At 43.9% G+C, this 22777-nt stretch overlaps 1 protein-coding gene across 1 annotated transcript in view; it reads left to right on the top strand.

The window, feature by feature from the left end:
* Positions 1 to 20854, top strand: part of LOC308095924 (NACHT, LRR and PYD domains-containing protein 3-like) — a 42085-nt gene extending 21231 nt beyond the window's left edge. Inside the window, exons 6-7 of the mRNA XM_080443091.1 lie at positions 19608 to 19781; positions 20072 to 20854. Coding sequence (XP_080299217.1) covers positions 19608 to 19781; positions 20072 to 20204 — 307 coding nt within the window. The 3' untranslated portion in view covers positions 20205 to 20854. The remainder of the gene's footprint in view (positions 1 to 19607; positions 19782 to 20071) is intronic.
* The last annotated feature ends 1923 nt before the right edge of the window (positions 20855 to 22777 follow it).

The following is a 22777-nucleotide window of genomic DNA, read 5'->3' as shown; positions in this document are numbered from 1 at the left end:
AGATTCAAAATGGGTCGAACACCCCCCCCCCTTCTTTTTCACCAGAAAATATTTCGAATAAAAACCCAGTCGGTTCTGATTCGGGAGTAACTCTCTGATAGCGCCTTTGCTCACAAGAGAGGTAACTTCCTCTCTTAAAGTGCTGGCTGCTTGGCCCGTCGCACGAGAAAACACAACTTTGTCTGACATGGGGGGCTTGCTGGAGAATTGTAACCTGTAACCCTTCTGTATCGTGCGTAATACCCAAGGGTTCGGTTGACACTTCTTCCATTGCTCTATACACCGAGCGAGCGGGTTGGGGAATGACGTCATCGGCTCGGAGCGTGTGTCGGTTGCCATGGGAACCAGCGACGCTGCTACTGGAACTAACGGTGCCTTTCTCGTGGTGTCCGTTAGAAGCATTAGGGGTCGCGTGCCTGTTGCCATGGTAACCGGCGATGCTGCTACTGGAAACAGCTGTGCCAAACTTGTAGCGCTCGCTGGAAGCAGTGGGGATCGTTTTACCGTTGTCATGGGAACCGGCGACGCCAACAGCGGCGCCATCTTGTCTGAGCCTGTTGGTCTCACCCGAGGTGTCGACAGAGTTGCCCTCCGCGTAGGAGGAGATCTGTCGCCCTCCAGAGGCGAACGAGGCATAGTGCATTTGTGCTGGTAAATCATTGGGACCTCTCGTTCCTCCATCACCGTGGCAACTGAGGTCTGTTGTTCTAGGCAAAAAGCCTTCCGTCCCGCAGTGGCGCTTTGGCGCCCTCTGCAGGACGGGAGGCCGCACCGGCGTGACGTTATTCCACTGGCGCTTGTGCGCCCTCTTGTGGACAAAGGCGTCAATGGATTTTTTTATTACCTTCAAAAGATTTAATGCATGCACATTCTTTGTCCCAGCAATGTCTGGATTTCCGCTCGGGCAAACCAGGCATTGTGGGCTTATGATTTGAGAGTGTTGGAGCAGAATGGCCTCCGGTAAGGGGACCACGCTGCTCCAACCCCCTAGGGCAGGTGAAATAAAGAGCGGTTTTGTAACATGAGGCACATTTATTTCTTTCAACACAGAAAAAATTGGCACATTTACAGGTTTGCAATGGAATGTACAAAGTCTCTTTTTGTTCGGGGAGCCGTCCATGACACTGTCCTTCCTAGATTCTGTGGAGGTGCGGAGAAACTCTGAAGCCCCCAGGAACAGGTTCCCTGGGTCCAGGGGGAGCGCCATGACTTTCTTTCTCGCGTCGGCGACTTCGGATTGAACGAGCGAGGTCGAGCCACCTCGCTCGTTCAATGGCTGCACAGTCCGCCATGGACCTGCCGATCCAGGCGGTGGCGTGGGCTGAGACCCGGATTGTGAGCTGCTGCAGGGCCTCTAGCTCCTCTGCGTCGTCCTTCCACTCCGCCCTCGCTTTTAGTTCCTCCAGGTGCTTGGCTGTCGAGCCGTGGAGGATAGCCACCATGTTCATGGCGCGCGCAGCCAGCGCTGCCGATTTATAAGCTTTCTTAACGGCCACCGAAAGGGCCTTCTCTTTGGGGCTGGTGAAGAGAGGTTCAGGGGACAGGGTCACCGTGTCGGGCGGGCATCCTGGGGAGCCATCCCCTGGTATTCGGCGACAGGAGCGGAGGAAGCGTCCCGCTCCTCCGTCGGCCGCACGAGGCCACACCTGACCAGCGCCCGGTCCACAATCGCCGACACCGAGTCGTCACGTTTAGCTGGGTCGGACTCTAGCTCCTGCCTAGCGGGCCAGGCTAGCTCGAGGTGATCTCCGGAGGCCTCGGGGAGGATGATAGGCATTGGGTCAGAAGAGCGAGCCTCCTCTCGTTCCTCCTGGTAAGAAGGGAGTCCGCTCTCGTCTTCCCCCTCGTCCATGCTGTCCACGTCGACAGAGTAGTCGCTGTCCACTGGAGATGAGGCGCCATCTCTGTAGGCCTGCGGTGGGGGAGGGTAGGAAGGAGGGGAAGGGCCGCTAGCAGGCTGCATCTGACTGGATCCATCAGACGCAGCCCGTGCGGTTGCTGGGTTGCCGTGATTCACGGCTGATGTGGCCTGGCTTTGGTCAGACGGGCGTGGAGATTTAGAGAGGAGAAAAAGACGCAGTCCTCACAGTGCCCTGGTGCGTTGGGGAAATGCACCGCCGAAAAGGCGTGCTGGAGCCCGAGGCACGATATGCAGAAGCCATGTGGGTCGTCTCCGGCGATCAGCTGGTGGCAGTCCATCAACCCGCAAGAACGTGGTTCCTCCATCATGCGGCAAGCGTCGGGTAGATGCTAGGCTAGGCTAGGCTAGGCCAACAAAACAGACGAAGACGGTAAGCTAACTGTAGCTGTGAAGCTAGGGAGCTAACCGGTGTTTAGCACACAAGGAGGAAAACTTTGTTTGTAGAAAATGAAGAGAAGAAATAGCTACGGGAGTTGCTATTTTAAATTACTTTTTTAGGAAAAAACCCTTGGGTAGGTACGGGTACCACCGCTGTGGGCCAAAGCTGTTTTTTCTTAAACTGGGAAAGTAAATTGATAGTTATGTTTTTTTAGTAGGTTCTTTAGCGTGTCGCATTAGCTGCAGAGTGCTGAAAGAGGGCGTTTACTTAGTCTCGTGCCGGTTTTATACCCTTACGCCGGTTCTGGACACGTGACATACCCGTCACAGCCAATGGATGGCTCGGGAGTTTATGGTATGTAGCTCTGTGCATCGCCGGAGGGCGCTGATATCCCATAAGTGAATATATCATGGAGTATTCGACTAGAAACCGGCAATTACCGGTCTAGCACGACCTCTGCCCCCAATACCCTGGACACCCTCGTATCCAATATATGCTCCTCTGCCAAAAATCAATCGGTTCCGTCGTCAAAGCCAGCTTCTTTCAACTCCGACTTCTCGCCAAGGTTAAGGCCTATCTCCTTGGGCAACATTTAGAAATAGCTATTCATGCCTTTATTTCCTCACGACTCGATTACTGCAATTCATAGAGCAGTCATCTCTCAGGTGCCTACAGCTGGTCCAAAATGCTGCGGCCCGACTTCTTACTGGCACAAAAAGACGTGAACACATCAGTCCTGTCCTGGTTTATGTCAAAAAATGACTAGATATACAGGTTTTGTAGTAATTTTAGAAATATTAGACCTTAATTGTCAAATATTTAAGCATGTTCTAATCATATATATTTTTATTTACTTAAAAACATTTTCCAAATATATATTTTTTTAACATTTTGGAAAACAGCCAATTCAACACAGAAGTTTTCAAAAGGTTTGAGCCTAATTCACCACTCAGATACACTCATTCTCAACGCAATTGTATCAGGCTTATAAAGCTTTTTCAGCTGCAATACCACATTTTCCTGATTTGGCTAATTATTTTCTCCGCCCCACCCTCATCCCAGCTACTCCTGCTCATTATAATAACCCCCCCCCCCCCCCCCACATACACACACACTAAAGTACTTTAGTGAAAGTATCAATACCGCAATGTAGAAATACTCTGTTACAAGTAAAGTCCGGAATTCAAAATGTACTTGAGTCAAAGTATAAAAGTATTTGCATCAAAATGTACTTAAAGTACCAAAAGTAAAAGTACTCATTATACAAAATGTGCCATTTCAAGTTTTCAAATGTTTACAAATCTTTTGAAAATAGCAGATCTACAAGCTCACAATGTGTCGCATCGCCACGCATTGTGAGCTTGTAGATCGGCTATTTTCAAATGGCCGATATAGGGCTGAAGTGGTTCCTGTATGTTTCGTAATAACAATCAAAATCTACAAAGTAACTAGAAACTAAAGTTTTCAAATACTTGTAGTGGAGTAAAAGTACAATATTTGCCTCTGAGATGTAGTGGAGTAGAAGTAAAAGTATTGGAAATTGGAAATACTCGAGTACATTACAAATACCTCACAATTGCACCTATAAGTACAGTACTTGAGTACATGAACTTTTATGCTGCGTACACACCAAACAAAAAGCAGAGACAAAACAGGCCAAGAGGAGGCCATTTTGAAATCTAAAATGTAAAATAGCAGCTGTAGATGAGAAATAACTCTATATTTAGTTACTACATAACCTATTCATGGATAAAAAATGTATAGAATATTTTAAGTGGCGCATACTGTATGTTGCACTGTCTCCTGTTAGTGTTTAATTAGTGTAACTGGTTGCATCTTTGTGATTAGTATTTTTTACAAATTTTAAGTACTTTCAAGTATTTTTACTCGATGTATTTACTTTAAAGTATTTTTTACTGACTTTGATTACTTTTTACCCACTGTAGTTACCTTTTTAGTCACTTTAGTTACTTTTAAGTACTTAAAGTACTTTTACTCAAATTGTAGATCGGTCTTTTTAGTAGTGTTGCACAGGTGTTTGCGCGCACACATGCGCGCTTCACATGCACGTGCGCTGAGCCAGCCTGTGTGTGTGTGTGTGTGTGTGTGTGTGTGTGCGCGCATGTCTTTAAGTGGTGCATGTGTTGCACTGTCTCCTGTTAGTGTTTAATTAGTGTAACTCGTTGCAACTTTGTGTTGCAATCAGCTGCGGCTGTTGTTGCCGTGCTCATACATACGGACATACTGTACAGACAAACACACTCGGTCAGTTCTCGGAGTGCTTGGCACCACTCAAAAGTCATGTGGCAGTATTTCCTGGTTCTGCGGTCCGTCGGCTCTGGTCTCCCCGCTCAGCTGCTGCTGTGTCGGGGCAGAGGAGACAGGAGTCCCGTTCACTCCACGGCCAGAGCAGGTAGACAGACAGATCGTTTATTTCATGGTTTGATGCTTAGCTATACTGGAGCTACATTATTCTATATACACTGATTATTTAGTCAAAATAAAAAGTCAAGTCGGGTAGACACGGGAGAGCCCGTGACTGCCTCTCCCCTCCCCTCCACCCGCTCCACACACCGTTCTCCGGTTTTTGGGATAGAAGAGAGGTAGGGGAGACCAAAAAAAATAAGGAAAAGTAAAAATTCATGGTGTAGGTCCTTAAAAGTCGTAGTACACTTCAGCTCAGAAATAACCAGACAGTTAATGAAACATTTACCATTTATTAACATATTAACCATTACCATATATGCAATGATATTGCATTCAAGTGTGGCGGTGTGACTCTGCTCATGTGATATTAAAAGATTTCCTGTGCAAAATGTCACAGATCTTCAATCACAAACCCCCTGAGCAGAGCGTAATACAGTTATAACATCACACAACAGTTATGACACAACAGTTATAAATATAACAGTTATTAAGCAATTATAACATAACACAACATTAAACCCTTAATGTACATGTAACACACATGATATGGAGTGGGCTACACATGACATTAAAGTGACTTCTGTCTAGTGGTTCTGGCCAATTAGCTGTCAATCAGGTCAGGCTGACCTTCAAAGGCAGGTAGTTACACACACCTGCAGTCCTGCACTAATCAAACCAAACCCCCAATCAAGCTAGAGTCAGTTCAGCTGTTGAGGTTGGAGACAGCCAGAAAAAAGCCACTGTTGCACAGAACAGACAGCACAGAACACAGAGAGGAGAAGTTGAGATCTATCCATCCATCCATCCATATTCAACCACTTATCCGGAGTCGGGTCGTGGGGGCAACAGTTCCAGCAGAGAGCTCAGAGACGCTCGGGAGGCATCCGTACTAGATGCCCGAACCACCTAAGCTGGCTCCTTTCCAAGCGAAGGAGCAGCGACTCTACTCCGAGTCTCTCCCGGGTGACCGAACTTCTCACCCTATCTCTAAGGGAGATGCCAGCCACCCGTCTGAGAAAACTCATTATATATGCAAAACACAGAGAAGCAGTAAGGGAAGAACTACCTGAACTTCCCTTACTGCTACGTGAGCTGAACCGCCTGGAACTGCGGAATGGAGTGCTGTATCGAAAGAGGCAAGATGGACCCAATATCGTTTTCCAGCTTGTGCTTCCTGAGGAGCTGAGAGCAGTAGCACTTAAGAGCCTCCACAACGACATGGGCCACATGGGAGTTGAGCGGACAGTGGATCTGGCACAAGCCAGATTTTACTGGCCAAAAATGTACGTAGCCATTGAAAAGATGATCAGAACCTGTGAGCGTTGTTCTTCGCAAGTCCCTACCTGAGAGAGCCGCTCCACTAATTAACATAAAGACCAGTAGACCTCTTGAACTGGTGTATGGACTACTTATCCTTGGAACCAGACCGGTCCAACACTAAAGATATATTAGTCATCACTGACCACTTCACTAAGTACGCGGTAGCAATACCGACTCCAAACCAGCGAGCACGTACTGTAGCAAAGAGTCTTTGGAAAAACGTAATTGTTCACTATGGGTTTCCTGAGCGTTTACATAGTGACCAAGGCCCTGACTTTGAGTCAAAGACCATAAAAGAACTCTGTGGGATAACGGGCATGAAGAAGGTGCGAACTATACCATACCATCCCAGAGGTAACCCGGTCGAGAGATTCAACCGTACTCTCCTCCAAATGCTTGGGACACTAAGTCAACAGGATAAACAGCACTGGAAGGACTTTGTCAAGCCTCTTGTTCATGCTTATAATTGCACTAAAAACGAGGTGACAGGATTCTCTCATTATGAATTAATGTTCGGGAGACAACCAAGGCTTCCAATCGACTTAGCCTTTGGTTTACCCATCAATACTAGTGGAAAGTCTTATTCCCAATATGTCAGTGACTTGAAGTGCTGGTTGGAAGAGAGTTACAGGATTGCAACCTCTAACGCCCAGAAGAATGCTGAACGCAACAAGAACCGATTTGATAAACGAGTCACATAGTCAACCCTGGAAGTGGGTGATAGAGTACTTGTCTGTAATGTCAAGATACGTGGTAAGCACAAACTAGCAAACAGGTGGGAGGATGATGTCTATGTCATCATCAAGAAAGCTGGAGAGATGCCGGTCTACACGGTCAACTATTACACATTCTGTGTAATAGTTATAAATTGAGTTTGTTTTCAAGTGTTGATTACAAAATGTATGTAAGCCATTTTGCATCGCACTTTATACAAGAGTGTATTTGAATTCATGTGAAGATGTTTTTATTTAAAATACATATGTTTGTTTAAAAAGTATGTACAAAGATTTAAAAATGCACAGTGTTGCATACAGTATTCAATTCAATTCAATTCAATTTTATTAAAGTGTCAAATCACAACAAGTTGTCTCAAGACACTTTACATGTAGAGAAGAGACCCGACATCCCACCCTGAGCAAGCAATTTTGTGACAGTGGCAACGAAAAACTCCCTCTTAACTGGAACAAACGTCAGGCAGACCCTAGGCTCTAGGGTGGCGGCCTTCTGCCTCGACCGTGTCGGGGGAAAGAAGAGAGAGAGAGGGAGAGACAGACAGAGGAGAGACAGAAAGAGATACAGTGCAAGTAGTAACAATAACAATAGTAGCAAATATAATAGTGTAAGATAGTATATGATAATATAATATAGTAAGCAATAGTGTGTATGCAGTATATAATGGTATAATATAAGAATGTTAACATAATATACAGTATAGTGTAGTGGTATAGTGCAGTGTAGTAGAAATCCACGGTCGTGCTCCATGGAGAGGCCCGGTCCGCAGTCACAGTCTTGAGCCGCAGCTGGGGGTCCGTAGTGACAGTCCATGGACCTGCGACGTGGGAAATAAAAGAAACTCTGGGGAGCGGGTCCCCGGTTGTAGAATTAGTGGCAGGCCTTACTAGAGCGTGAATCCGTACAGGGTTAATTACGATTGTACCAATGGGACACAAACCCACACCACCAAAGGGAGGACGAGAAGAGAGAGGACGAGAGGAGAGAGGAAAAAGGGGGGAGGTGGGGAGGGGAGGGGAGAGAGGATGACTATAGGGTGACTGAGTCTATACACTTCAGCTATAGGCTTTATCATAGAGAAAGGTTTTTAGTCTAGTCTTAAATATACAGAGTGTGTCTGCTTCACGGACTGAGACTGGGAGAAGGTTCCACAGCTGAGGTGCCTGAAACTTAAATGCTCTGCCTCCTGTTCTAACTTTTTGGGGGTTTCCTGGAGCCATAAGCATTTTTTTCATACTGTGGACGCAATGGTGTTCTGGCTGGTTTATAGGGCTCGATGAGTTCTTTGAGATATACTGGTGCCTGTCCATTGAGAGCTTTGTATGTGAGCAGGAGAACTTTAAACTCTATTCTGTATTTAACCGGGAGCCAGTGCAAAGAGGCCAATGAAGGAGTGATATGATCTCTTCTTCTGGTTCCTGTCAGTATGCGCGCAGCGGCATTCTGGACTAGCTGCAGGCTATTTAGGGACTTACTTGGGCAGCCTGATAATAAAGCGTTGCAATAGTCCAGCCTAGAAGTAACAAATGCGTGAACACGTGAAGTTTTTCTGCATCATTTTGGGACAGAATGTGCCTAACTTTTGCAATATTACGCAGGTGAAAAAAGGCATTTCTTGAAATTTGTTTTATGTGGGATTGAAAGGACATATCTTGGTCAAACGTGACTCCCAGATTCTTTACAGTGGCCCTGGAGGTCAAGGTAATACCATCTAGGGTAAAATTCTTATCGGCTAATTTATCTCTGAGGTGCTTAGGGCCAAGTACAATAACTTCAGTTTTGTCCGAGTTGAGGAGTAGGTAATTACGGGTCATCCAACTCTTGATGTCTATAAGACATGCTTGAAGTTTAGCCAGTTGATCTGTTTCATCTGGCTTCATCGATAGATATAATTGTGTATCATCTGCATAACAGTGGAAATGTATAGAGTGTTTCCTAATTATCTCACCTAAAGGAAGCATATATAGAGTAAATAGTATTGGTCCAAGTACAGAGCCTTGTGGGACTCCGTATTTAACCTTTTCGCGTAATGAGGGTGTATCGTTAACGCTTACAAATTGAAATCTGTCAGACAGATAGGACTCAAACCAGTTCAATGCAGCACCCTTAATGCCAACCAAATGCTCTAGTCTCTGTAACAAAATATGGTGATCAATAGTATCAAATGCAGCACTGAGGTCCAACAAAACCAGTACAGAGAGAAGGTTGTTATCGGATGCAATCAGGAGGTCATTTGTGATCTTCACCAATGCCGTCTCAGTGCTATGGTGTGCTCTGAATCCTGACTGAAAAGCTTCAAATAGCTTATTGTTATGTAAAAAGTCACATAACTGCTTGGCGACTGCTTTCTCAAGGATTTTAGAGAGAAATGGGAGGTTCGATATAGGTCTATAGTTAGCCAAAATGCCTGAGTCGAGAGTAGGCTTCTTGAGGAGAGGTTTGATGACAGCTACCTTAAAGGACTGTGGTACGTAGCCCGTCACCAGAGACATATTGATCATATCGAGTAGGGATGCACCAACCGGGGTCAGGACCTCTTTAAGTAATCTAGTTGGGACTGGATCCAAGAGACAGGTCGTTGGTTTGGAAGATGTGATCATTAAAGTGAATTCGGAGAGCTCGACCGGAGAGAAACTGTCCAAATATACACTGTGTCGCACAGCCACTTCTGAGGATACCACATCGGAGGGTGGTCCAGCAGGGGCCGAGAGCAGTAGGTTATCAATACTATCTCTGATAGTATTGATTTTACCATTGAAAAAATTCATGAAATCATTGCTGCTAAGGGATATAGGAATACGTGGATCAGTAGAGTCATGACTTTTTGTCAATTTGGCTAGAGTGTCAAAAAGGAACCTATGGTTGTTTTTGTTTTCCTCTATTAAAGATGAATAATAGGTGGCTCTGGCATTGCAGAGAGCCTTCCTATATATTTTAAGGCTGTTCTGCCAGGCTATACAGGATTCTTTCTGTTTGGTTGAACGCCATATCCTTTCAAGCTTACGTGACGTTCGCTTGAGATTTTTAGTTCCATTGTTATACCATGGGGCTAGCCTCTGTTGCTTTATTACCCTCTTTCTTAAAGGAGCAACAGAGTCAAGCGTTGTCTGAAGGGAGCCTGTGACACTATTAACAAGGTGATCGACCTGAGAGGGGCTATAAGTATAGAGATCTTCAATTGTGTTGGAATATACCATCAGCCATAGTTGATGGCTGATGGTATTGCTTCCTTAAATTTGCCCACAGCACTATCGGATAGATTTCTACCAAATACATTTTTGTCCAATGGTGAGTAATCAATTAATGTAAAATCAAAGGTTATTAAATAGTGGTCGGAGAGGTTCTCATTATATGGGAAGACTATGAGATGTTCAATTTCAATACCATAGACCAAAACAAGGTCGAGGGTATGGTTGAACTTGTGAGTAGGTTTATCTACACACTGAGAGAAACCGATTGACTCAATTAATGTAATAAACGCTTTACTGAGGCTATCGGTTACTACATCCACGTGGATGTTCATATCGGCAGCCAAAATGATTCTATCAGAGTCTAGGACTAGGCGTGATAGAAACTCTGAGAATTCAGATAGAAATTCAGTGTAGGCCCCAGGAGGGCGGTACACTGTAACAAATAATAGAGGCTGTAATGATTTCCTGCTTGGGTGCGAAAGAGTGAGAACCAGACTTTCAAACGTTTTGTAAGTCAGCCTGGGTCTGGGGTCTGGAGCTTGAGTTGAAAATGGCTGCAACTCCACCTCCAATCTGTCCGGTGTCTCGAGGAATATGAGCATTTGTGTGACTTGGTGGGGTGGCTGTATTTAGACTGACGTATTCTTGCTCACCCAGCCATGTTTCGGTAAGACAAAGTAGATCAAGATGGTTGTCTGATATGATTTCATTTACCAATACACCTTTATAGCGTAGAGATCTAATGTTCAGGAGTCCACATTTAATAATTTTGTTTTGTGGCACTACTGATTAATTTTGATATGTGCCAAGTTTTTATGCACAGCTCCTCAAACCCTTGGTTTCACATGCCTAGGGGGTCGAGTAGTTTCAATTGTTCTGATTTGTAGGGTAGGTGGCTACTCTGGTGGAAGCACAGAGAAGCGTGTAGGACTGCAACTCTGGGTGGTCATTGTTTATTGATAAACTCGTCTATATTTCTAGAGATGAGCGCCGCACCATCCCAAGTTGGATGTATGCAGTCTCTCCCCATCAGACCAGTTTTCCCCTCGAAAGTTTGCCAATGATTTATAAAGCCCACGTTATTATCTGGACACCACCTTGATAACCAGCGGTTGAATGAAGACATACGGCTGTACATCTCATCACCAATCATATTTGGCAGGGGACCAGAGAAAACTACGGAGTCCGACATTGTCTTTGCGTATGTGCACACAGACTCAATATTTATCTTCGTGATCTCTGATCTCTTAAGTCGTGTGTCATTGCCACCGCAGTGGATTACAATTGTATCATAACGTTTATGTTTACTTTTAGCCAGCATTTTTAAATCTGATTCGATGTCGCCCGCTCTGGCCCCGGGGATGCATTTGACTATGGTCCCTGGTGTCACTAACTTCACGTTTCTCATTATAGAACTACCAATAACCAGAGTTGTATTCTCAGTGACACACTGAGGGGGCGTGTCACAGAGTGGGGCTGACGTCTCACTGCTAAACTCAACGGGTGTAGCAGCGAGTGGGGAAAATCTGTTTGAAACGTGAAGTGGTTGGTGTCCCGTGTGCTTTTGTTTATTACTACGCTTACGACCAGGAGCAGTCACCCAACCATCTTGGGTCGTAGGGTGCGTGTGGGGACTATGATCAGTCACGATCGGTGAACGTGACTGGTAATGTCCCCCTGTTCCCTGTTGCACGGGAGCAGAGCTAGGCTAAAGTGAGCACCGCTAGCTATGGTTTCCTCTAGCCGCCAGAGCCTCTCCTCCAGCGCTGCAAACACACAGCACTTGTTACATACATCCGTACATTCAATAAAGTCGTCGGAGTTGTAACTATACATGTGGCAAACAGCACAGTAGAGAGGATGAGAGCGAGACGGGAACCGGGGGGGAAGGAGTGAGAAGCCATAGCCCAGCAGCCCAGGGTAGCCGCTAAGCTAAAGCTAAAGCTAGGATAATTGTAAAGCCAACAACCAACGGCAAAGTTAGTCCCTTAGCTAGACAATCAGCCCAAGCAGCGATAAAGTCGCCACACAGTAGAGAAATAGGGTAGTAGTTAGCAGTGGCAGTGTGTGTTTAAATCACAATAATACAATAATATCAATGTTAGTGTCTTGCGCAGCTAAACGATATACGTCTCGCTAGCTCAGACAGTACAGGAAGTGACGTAACACGCTTACCCGTCCACACAGTATGCACGTAGTGTTGCATACAGTATTTTATTTATTGTTTTAATTTAAAAAGATCATGTAATGTTATTTCATGGTTAAGAACTTAATAGAGAACAGACAGTAGATATACTATGATACTGATTGGATTTCTCTGGCCCTGTCTGATGACAGGTCAGGTTTTTTGTTGGATTGGATCTTTTCCAGTGACCGTTCCAATTGATGGCGAGCTAACCCACCAGGATCTAGAGAGTGATTGACAGCGATCACTGGACAGTTCTACTGCACTCTACGGTGTGGTAGGCCTACTTCTGCAGACTCCCCCACTCTCAGCTGCAGTACTCCCAATTCCCCCTCTCTCCCACTCACCCTCACACACACATACACACTTCCCCTGGAACTTGGAACCCAGATACTTACCTCCTAGGTATTGGAACCCACCTGGAACTCTGACACGTATACTGATACCTACCCTCCTGGTTTATCCTTGGAACTCTGACCCCTTAACACGTATACTGATACTGATACTCCTCAAATTGGGAATTGTGACTGAGTGGAAATAATTACTTTATTTAAAGGGTGGATGTTTTGTTTGATGCAATTGTCCTATTTTGATTTTGTCATTTGATTGAACTGGAACAGAAACTATCTTGAATTTAAAGGTGACTACTGAAGGTTCAAGTTAGAAGGGTGCACCCAATTTAGAGAGACACAGTGAACTGTGAGAATTGAAAGTGGCCAAGCAATTGCCACAGTGTTTGGTACCAAAACCTATTTGTATTCCCCTGTATGTATGTTTGTTTGTTTTATATGTTTATGATCTTTCAATATAAATAGCCGGCAATCAGTTAACATTTTGTGTCTGAGTCTCACTAAGTATTCCCCACAGCTCCAGCAGTCGAACCTACACTAAAACTAGACTAGCCCAGATTCCACTATAGTGCCTTGGGTACTATAATTTACAACTAGAAGTGTCACTCACCCACTAGTGGCACAAGTAAGCACTACATACAACCATCACCATAACACAACGCCATCTACAGAACTATCCCACCAACAACCAGATGCCAGGGAGGAGGCCGGGGAGGTGGAAGAATTTTGACACTGACAGCTGTACAACCGGCACTGACAGCGAAGCACGTAGAATGAACAGAGAACAGAGGCTGCTTAAATGAACCGCCAGAGTTGCACTGTGGGTATGAGGGCGTGAGTGAGTTAGCTTGTAGCGAATGAGAATGACAAGAGGTTGAACGTATGACTTAAAGGAGTACAACTGTATAAGCTTGTTAGCGAATGGGGGGGGTCCGGGGAGTGTGAATGAAGTATATAAACATTCTGCCTTCCGTGTCTACATGAACTATCGTTACACTGAATACCTCTGCTGGTCACTACCGTCATTGCAGGTCTAGTGTTCCTTCCTGCATTACCCAGAATTCCATGTGTTTTCACCGGAAGGCGTAAGCATTTCAAAAAGCGTTATTTTAATTGTTTTATCTGTGGATCGTTTCTCTTAGCCAGTGGAGCTCTAGTTACTGTGAGCTGTGCTTTCTTTTTCCATCTTCAAATCCTATAATGCCATAAAATAAGCGCGAAATAATTTTTTTACTGCAGGGTAGTTCCGGGCCAAACAGGAAACCGGTGCATTTCCGTTTCCGGCCAGATGACGTCATTTTCGCGGGAAAGACGCCCCTGTCCACTTTCAGTAGAAAATATAGCTGCAAGCAGCAATAAACGGGTTCGAGGCATGATAGGCAAAAAGCGATATGGAGCACATGATCTGGCAACCCGGGAGGCAGTTCGTCCCATAGCTCGCGGGGCCCTCCCACAGCTGAGCAGCCCCGTAACCATGGCGACATTCTTTTACACAAAAACGTTAATAAACAGCTGAGATTTGGTGAAATTGAAAAACAGGCTTCGCTGTTCCGTGCACATGGTAATGGTCAATGGCTGTGTGCAAATTCAGATCAATTGCTCCAGCCACTGAGGAGAACCGGCAGAACAAATTTTGGTCTCACCACTACAGACAGACATTACTCAAATTATAGGAGGATGGTCATGTTTTGTGCAATGCCCCCCCTCACCCACTGTAAGATAGAGCTCTACTTTGGTTCACAGAATATTGAACATCACCATGGCACATCTACAAGAATGTGGGACAACCGAGTTCCGTTCAAGCCATTTATTGTTCCGTTGCACAAATGAGCATTTTATGATTGGGCAAGGAGGTGGTGAGGCTTCACGGTCATGGTTTTACACTATGAAAGATAGAAACACATGATTATTATACAATTCAACATTTAACACTACAATAAACCAAGTACGGGGCCAGGCTCTGCAGAGCAAGGCTCCGTTTTGTTATTGGCATTATTCTTCTTTTTCTTCTTCTTCTGCCGTTTTTGCCAGTTCTGGCTTAACCGTGCATACGCTTTTTACGAAACTTGGCCATATGGTAGATGGTAATGAAAAACAAGAAATAATTTTCACACTCATTCGTCAAAGGGTGGCGCTATAGCACTCAATTGAAAGTGCCAACTTTGAACAGGTAGAACTCATGCCCTGTTTGACCTACAGCCATGAAACTTCGATACACGTATGCGTCTCTTCATGCCCGCCAATTTTTTTGACCTCTGACCTTTAGATCTCCCACCATTTTGAATTCTATTAAAAACATTCATTGGCTCTTAAAAGCTTCATTCTTTCACTTATGGAAAATCCGCCACTAACGTTTTGTCGGCAGAGGTCCAAAGTTCATGTGTAAAAAGTTTTGTGCAGATTACTCAAAAATCCCAGGAGGAGATAGATTTTAACTATTGCAGTTTTATGAAAATTATTCATCTGTGCCTAACATACATCACTCACATTTCTTTGAAACTTTGCAGTAATGTAGAGGGTCATTCCAAATATCACTGAAACCAATCTTACTCCAATTGGCGATAGCAATTTTTTGAACATGCAAACTTTAAACAGGCATAACGCATGCCTCGTTTGGCCGACAGCCATAAAACTTGCTTACACTTGTGTCTTGACACATGACTCATGTGTCAAGACACAAGTGTAATGAGGTTTTATATGAGGAACACATGTATCACTTTGACCAGTAAGCTCCGCCCTTAGATTTTCTGCAATTTTGAGAAGTTTGAAGAACACTTAAACCCAGGATTTTTGTAACCTGACTCTGTCAAATGGAAGAAGCTTGCGACACACATTTTGTTTCAAATGCAAATGAGATTTCCGGAGGGAGGGGGGTTTACCAGGCTAGGATTTTTGAGCTATTTGCGTGAAACGGTATCATCTGTCTGTTCTCCTTTTTCACTACATCAGGTCTGTTGCCATGGCTTCTCGCTAAAGCGTCTGCCTTACAACGTCAAGGTTGTCAGTTTAAGCCTCACTTAATACAAACTTCATTTAAATTGCATTGCACACAACATTATTGTATAAATTAATGCATGTGCAACTGTGTAAAAAATGTAACATGAAATGCTTCTTTGGGAGAGTATGTTTTTGCAATGTATGACATACTTCATTGTGAAAATAGCCGATCTACAATATCACAACTTTTCAGATAGCAATGTTTTGTGAGCTTGTAGATCAGCTACTTTCACTAGTTTTCGTTCCGAGGAGACAAAAAATGTCTTTATTGGTAAATGGTTTGTGAACCAGTGATCTAGAGTAGTTCAGGACACAGAGGCTTGATTCATAATGGACGGAAATACTTAAATAAATAAAAAATATCAACAGACACTGTCAGGGAGGCCATATATCTAGCTCAATGAGAAGATAGGCAGCCTTCGAGTCCGTAGGTCACTGGTTCGATCCCTGTCCCTGACAATGTATTGAGGTGATCATAATTTGGCATTATTAGTTTACACATAGTGTTTCTTGAGGATAGGCTTAGGCGTTGTTTTACTGAGGTTAGGGTTAGTGAGGGCTTGAAATGCTCATGTTAATTGCATGGTCTTCTTTCTCTCAAGTTCAGTCTTCTATGTTTCTATGGCTTATTGTGCATATGACTTATCATTGCTTCTTTCTTTTTTCTCTCTGCATTCACTGGCCCCGTATTATCGCTGTTCTGATTATTGTATTTCCCTGAATTATATAATAAGTACTTATGTGCTATGTTCATTACACACACACACACACACACACACACACACACACACACACACACACACACACACACACACACACACACACACACACACACACACACACACACACACACACACACACACCTATCTATGAGTTTCATGGCAAACAACACATAACCCACAAATTGCAACATGCAACCATGAACAAGTGAACTCACTTCAGTGACGCATGACCCAGGCCGGCTGAGACTCCAGGACAGAGGGCTCTCCAGTGGAGTTGTTACTACTGCTGCTGCCAAGCAAAACTGAAGGACAGGCAGGGTATATATGTTACAGGTAAATTGGCATTCCAGGTAAATTGGAAAAGGGGCGCTTGTTTTCACCGCCCCCCCCAGGCAATTCTGTAGAAACAACGCAAGAGGGCAATGAATGCACACTGAATCCACACGCATGAACATGCGTGTGTGCGTGTGCATGTGCACGCATGTGTGCGCACGCGTGTGCGTGTGTCGTCGTGGACACTGGATAGTAACCATAGACTGTATGAACCCATAAAAATATATATTCTCCCCCTATCGGGTTACAACTCGGACGGCGCTGATTCGACTCAGCAGACCTTCGGCCGGTCGGCGCGGGCACTCGCGCCTGGAGGCGCGAGGGCGTGCCTCCTCGGCCTCAAGCTCTGCTGAGTCGGCGCTCCTCCGTCATGGACAATAACTATTATCATGTGCAGTCCGTCTGCGTCGCATCAAAGCCCCGCATCGCGCCTCCTCCTCCTCCTCGCGCCGCCTCGTATCAAAGCCCCGCTTCGCACCTCCTCTTCACGCCGCCTCGTATCAAAGCCCCGCATCGCGCCTCCTCGCGTAAAAAACCCTGTCTCGAAAAGCCCCTCATCGCAGCCCCGCCCCACGCCTAAAAACAAGCGCTCCGCTTCCAATTTACCTGGAATGCCAATTTACCTGTGACATATATACTAGGCCACTAAAAAGTTGTGAGTGAAAACAGGTGTGATTGGTGACGAGTGAGAGCAGGTGATCCAGGGATCCAATCCATGGGAATGGGGGGAAGGTTACTGACTAGATGACTCTTTTCTACACCCACCCTCACTAACCTTAACCTCAGTAAAACAACGCCTAACCTAACCTCAAGAAACTATTTGTAAAACTAAGAATTCCAAATGATGATCACCTCAACACATTGTTGGGGACAGGGATCGAACCAGCGACTTATGGACTCACAGGCTACCTCTCTTCGCATTGAGCTAAAGCTGGGGAACAATAGCCTGGGTGAGGGGGGGAAGAAGAGGAAAAAAGGGGAAAAAAGGGGAAGGAGGGGGGAGGAGAAGCTGTGGGGGAGGAGGAAGGGGGAGCTGTGGATCGAAAGGTCACCAGTTCGATTCCCGACCGGAACATCTCTCTAACCCACCCAAAGTCTTACCAAGTGATATGAATCTTTCAAATATAATTTAATTAGTGACACAAAGAGGTCAGTGTCTTGTTGAGATTGCCATACAGCCAAGCGGTTATATTTTGTATTGTTAAATACTTTACTGTAGTGATATTTTAATTGTATGATGAACAGAGCTGAATTATTATGGACTGATCTTTATATGAAGTGTGTGACAGATTATACAGTCTTGTGCTACTGTGTGTGTGTGTGTGTGTGTGCGTGTGCGTGTGCGTGTGTGTGTGTGTGTGTGTGTATGACTCAGTCCATAATTATAGTGTATGCATATATATATATATATATATATATATACACCATATTATAATTATGGACTGAGTTGTATGCAGCGTGTAGCGCGCACACTCACACATACACACACACACACACACACACACACACACACACACACACACACACACACACACACACACACACACACACACACAAAAGCAAATATATTTGCTTGACTGCTATTTTTACAGATATCTTTGGTAGAAACAAGTCAAAAGTACAGCTGTAGAAATAAAGTGCAGATTTATTGCAAAATATACACATCTTCTTTTCAAACATACAAAGACATGAATGAAATAATTGCTATTAAATTCTGCTTTACTGGAAAAGGGCAAGGTTTCAGCTCCATTGGAGCCCCTTTGATGTCATAGCAACTTGCAAGCAGAGTTCACCATAAGTTCAGCTGTAGCCCAATCAACACACCTGTGCTTGAAAAAAATAAGATGAGAGAAGCTGGAAGGAACGCTTGCTGGTTGGTTGCAGAAAAACGAATCAGGTGTCTCCAAATTCTTTATCTCCACCTCCATCTTTTCCCCAGCTAATTAGAATCGAGCATTTCCATTAAATGGAAATGAGGAGGTGTGATTTGAAAACAGCAGTCAATGAGAGTGTAGCTTTCCCATCTTATGGGGGAATTAGGAAATGCTGAAGCGTGATTGCACGTTAGGTAACCAGACTATCCCTCTCCCGGCACCGCTAAGGCTTCATGGTGTCTGTTGAAGATCATGGACTCTTGCCTTCTGTCATGAACGGAGCCCCTGTATCACTAACACTAAGATCAGTGGTTCACAAAGCATTTACCAATAGAGAAATGTGATGTCTCCTCGGTACCAAAACTAGTGAAAGTAGCCGATCTACAAGCTCACAAAGCATTGCTATCGAAAAAGTTGTGAGATTGTAGATCGGCTATTTTCACAATGAAGTACGTCATACATTGAAAATAACTACTCTCAAATAAGCATTTCATGTTATCTTTAACAATTGCACATGGATTCATTGATACAGTCATGTTGTGTGGAATGCAATTGAAATGGAAGTCTGCATGAGGTGGGACTTGAACCGGCGACCCTGTGGTTGCAAGGGAGATGGTTAAGCAATCAGCCATTGCTCAAAATTCATTAAAGAAACACAGGTTTAAGTGTTTTTCAAACTGCTCAAAATGGCGGAAAATCTAAGGGCGGAGCTTACTGTCCCCAGGTTCTATGTTCCCCGCTTTCCTAGGAGAGCGGGGAATATAGGACCTAACCTAAACCTAACCCTAACCATAACCTTAGTGGGGGAACATAGGTCCGGGGAACATAGGTATGACCCCGTCAAAGTGATAGATGTGTGTTCCTCATGAGTGAAGGCACATGTGTAAGCAAGTTGCATGTGCGCGCCTGAATGTGTGTTTGTGTGTGCGTGCTGTATGAAGTGACGTGAAATGTATGGTTTGGATTGTGGATTAGTGGTTTATAAATGCTTTATGTGTGTGTGTGCTTGGATGGGTTAGTGGCTGCACTTTATCTGTTTATTTAGAATTATTTGTCATTTTAATATGAAGCACACTGAGTGTATCTGGTATTAATTGTGTTATACAAATAAAAAGGACTTGACCAAAGACAGTTAATAAGACAGAATAACATTTTCATGTGTTCATCTCCATTCAGGTTGGAGTACTGTGGACTCACAGAGAGATGCTGTGAAGATCTGGCCTCCGTTATCAGCTCCAACTCCTCTAGTCTGACACACCTGAACCTGCAGGGTAACAAGCTGCAAGATGCAGGCGCTAAGCGTCTCTTTGTTGGACTGAAGAGTCCACATTGTAGACTGAAGCATCTCTGGTCAGTAGTCCTGAAGTTTGTCACAGTCCTGTCTTTTTCCTCAAGCCTGTCTGTCTCTCTCCCTGGTGTCTTTTCTTTGGCTTGTAAATATATGTTGTAGATTGGTCCAGTCAAATTGACTGACATCACATCATGGATATGAGTCTGATCTGACTGATATGAATCAGTTCATAGTGATGTTGCGTTCTAAAATGTTATAACTATAACAATGTGTGTTTAGCTTTAGTTTTCTTCATGAATATACAAATAATCCTTTTCTATTTTCCATTCTCTTGTATTCTTTGTTTCAGGTTGGGGCGCACCTACCTCACAGAGGAATACAAATTGGAGTTAGAAAATCTCAGCTCCAAACCATCCTGTGAGATAATTACTGAGTATTATGAGTCCATCAGGCTAAGGTCTGGCAAGGTTGTCTATGTCTAAAACTGTCCAAAACATCAATGTGAGAACTCTGTAGCTGTGATGTGAGCTGATGTGGGAGGAGAGTCACAGTAGCAGGTGTGTCATTAGTAAGTCAGCAGCACACACAGGGTTAAATGTGGTGTCAATGAGGACCATGATTTGCTTGGCCTGCAGCCCACCTGCTGGGCCACCTGGTCAAGTGCTGTACAGGCACACACGCATGCATGTCTTGTGCCGTTTTCCTCACCTCAGTTGGTGGAGACGCACCCAGATAGACCAATGGTTCTCAGACTGTGGGTCAGGACCCCAAAATAATATATTGTTTGGGGGGGATTTGCAGATGATTAGCTTAATGTGCAACATTGTTTTCTCACGCAACAGTAAACAAACCAACATGCAGTATACTGAAAGTGTATCTGCACACTATTTACTTTTGACAATTACTGCATCAAAAGTAATGAACAAACTATACTATTAAAAAAAATCAAACATTGACCAAATTGTCAAATATCACCCAAGAGGGGCACGGTGGCACCTGCAGTAACTTCTTTGTCTCTTCTGGGCAGCCAATCACAGTCCTGCAGTCACTGCTTGTGGTCCTTAATTCCCTGCTGGATTTACTGTTTCACTGACCAGTTAAATCTTTCCCCCAACTCCCGGACCCGCCCCCGTCAGCAGCGGCAAATCTCGGTCCTGTATTTATTGTTTCACTGACCAGTTAAATCTTTCCCCCAACTCCCAGACTCCATTCCTAGATGAGGAAGTAGGAGGAGCATGATGAAACAGCACAGAAAGGATTAAATAAAAATAAAGATTGATTTGATTGATTTTTACACTTTGTCAGCTTGTTCTTTTGTCATTCCATGGTACATCATGATCTAGTAATTGTATTCGTTTTTTTTACATAACCTGCAGTCCATTTGGAAATTAGTTGGCTGTTCATTGCAAGAGGAAGTTACAATCTTTTCTATTTTGATTAGCTTACTGCCTTCAAAGTACCCAGGCTGTGCTCCAGTATTTTATTTATTGTGGGTAATGTATTTGAGAACAGCAAAACCGATCATGTATGAGTTTATAGCCCTGAAACATGACTGTCATATCGTGACCGACCATCATGGATGAGCTCAACTTGGTATTTAAACTTTCTCCCTTTTTGGTCCGTACATCTACATGAACGTTCATATTCCAAATATAAAGTGCTTACCCCATGGCTACGGATTTTACAATTATGTACGTTTCCTCAGAAGTACCCGAATATTCTGAATTGTTAAATAAAAAGCATTTTAATCCGATTGGTGGCCATTTCCCCCTTATTTTCTTCATATGCTTTCAACTACGTGACCCTATCGGCTCGGAGGTGTATTGCACTCTAGTACATTATAACTAAAATAAAATGGCCACCGATCGGATATTTTAATCCGATCGGTGATGTGGGGTTGGCGAAAGGGCCTTGAGTTTGTATGTTCTCCCCGTGTCTCCTAGGGTAGGTACCCTAGGCCCTGGCCTCCCTAGGTTGGCAGAGGGAAGGTAGTGCCCAGGATTACATAGACAATTGGCACTGGGTGTAAAAAATAGGGTTACAAAATCGTGGGATAACAAAAAAAAATCACCCAAGGAAGAGGTGAATAAAATAGATCAGCTATTTTCACAATATTAGTCTGTGGAATCGAGTCAAACTAAATGTAACGCCTCAACTCCTACAATTCCAAGTGCATGTCAGGGTGGGGGGTCTACACACCCTGACCACTGTTCAAAACCTTTGTCATTAAAACCACTGTCAGTGTTTGTACAGCAGTCTACACACCCTGATGAAGATCACTGTTCAAAACCTTCAACTTGTCAAAATGTTGATCCTTAAAAGTATATAAATGGAGTTACATTGAGTGTGTGCTACTGTATGCTTCTCTGTTTCCACTTATCACTGTACCTACAGTATATATACATGTCATTTAATACGTGACATTAAGTGTTTGTTTTTTTTACAAATACAGCTCCAAACAAATATGGATGAATGTTGATAATAATACCATCAACAATTAAGGTGCTTGTAATAAGCATTAATTAACATTTGTCATTAACCAATCTTTGTTTTATGGTTGTTTTAACAGTTTGTTGCGTGTTGTTCTATGTCTCAAAGTGGACCACAATGGAAACACGCCTCATCTTTTTTTGTGTATAATCCACTTTGGCGTTTTTTAAATGGTGATGTTTTTTTTTAAACTGCCAATAAGGTTATCATATTTTACAGTTAATAAGGCACTTAATTACTAACCTTATTACATGTGAATAAGGCTATATAAGTTGTAATAATAGCATTGCAAACACACTTATTGATATGTTATAAGATGTATATACACTTATAATAAAATGGGGTTCTAGCGGTGTGATCAACATTCACCCCGGACATTTTACTCATATGGATTTCAACTGACGGCAAAAAAGTTTTCTCCAAACACAGACATTATCAAATGCAGGGTGGAAAGTACATTTACTCAAGTACTGTATTTAAATACAAAGTTTCAGTACTTTTACTTCTACTCCACTACATCTCAGAGGAAAATATTGTAATTTTAGTTACTAGTTACTTTGTAGAT

Source organism: Gymnoscopelus braueri, assembly GCF_963280865.1.
Source record: "Gymnoscopelus braueri genome assembly, chromosome: 11".
NCBI lineage: Eukaryota > Metazoa > Chordata > Actinopteri > Myctophiformes > Myctophidae > Gymnoscopelus > Gymnoscopelus braueri.
Note: the sequence above shows the minus strand (reverse complement) of the source record. Positions and strands in the feature narration are given on the sequence as shown.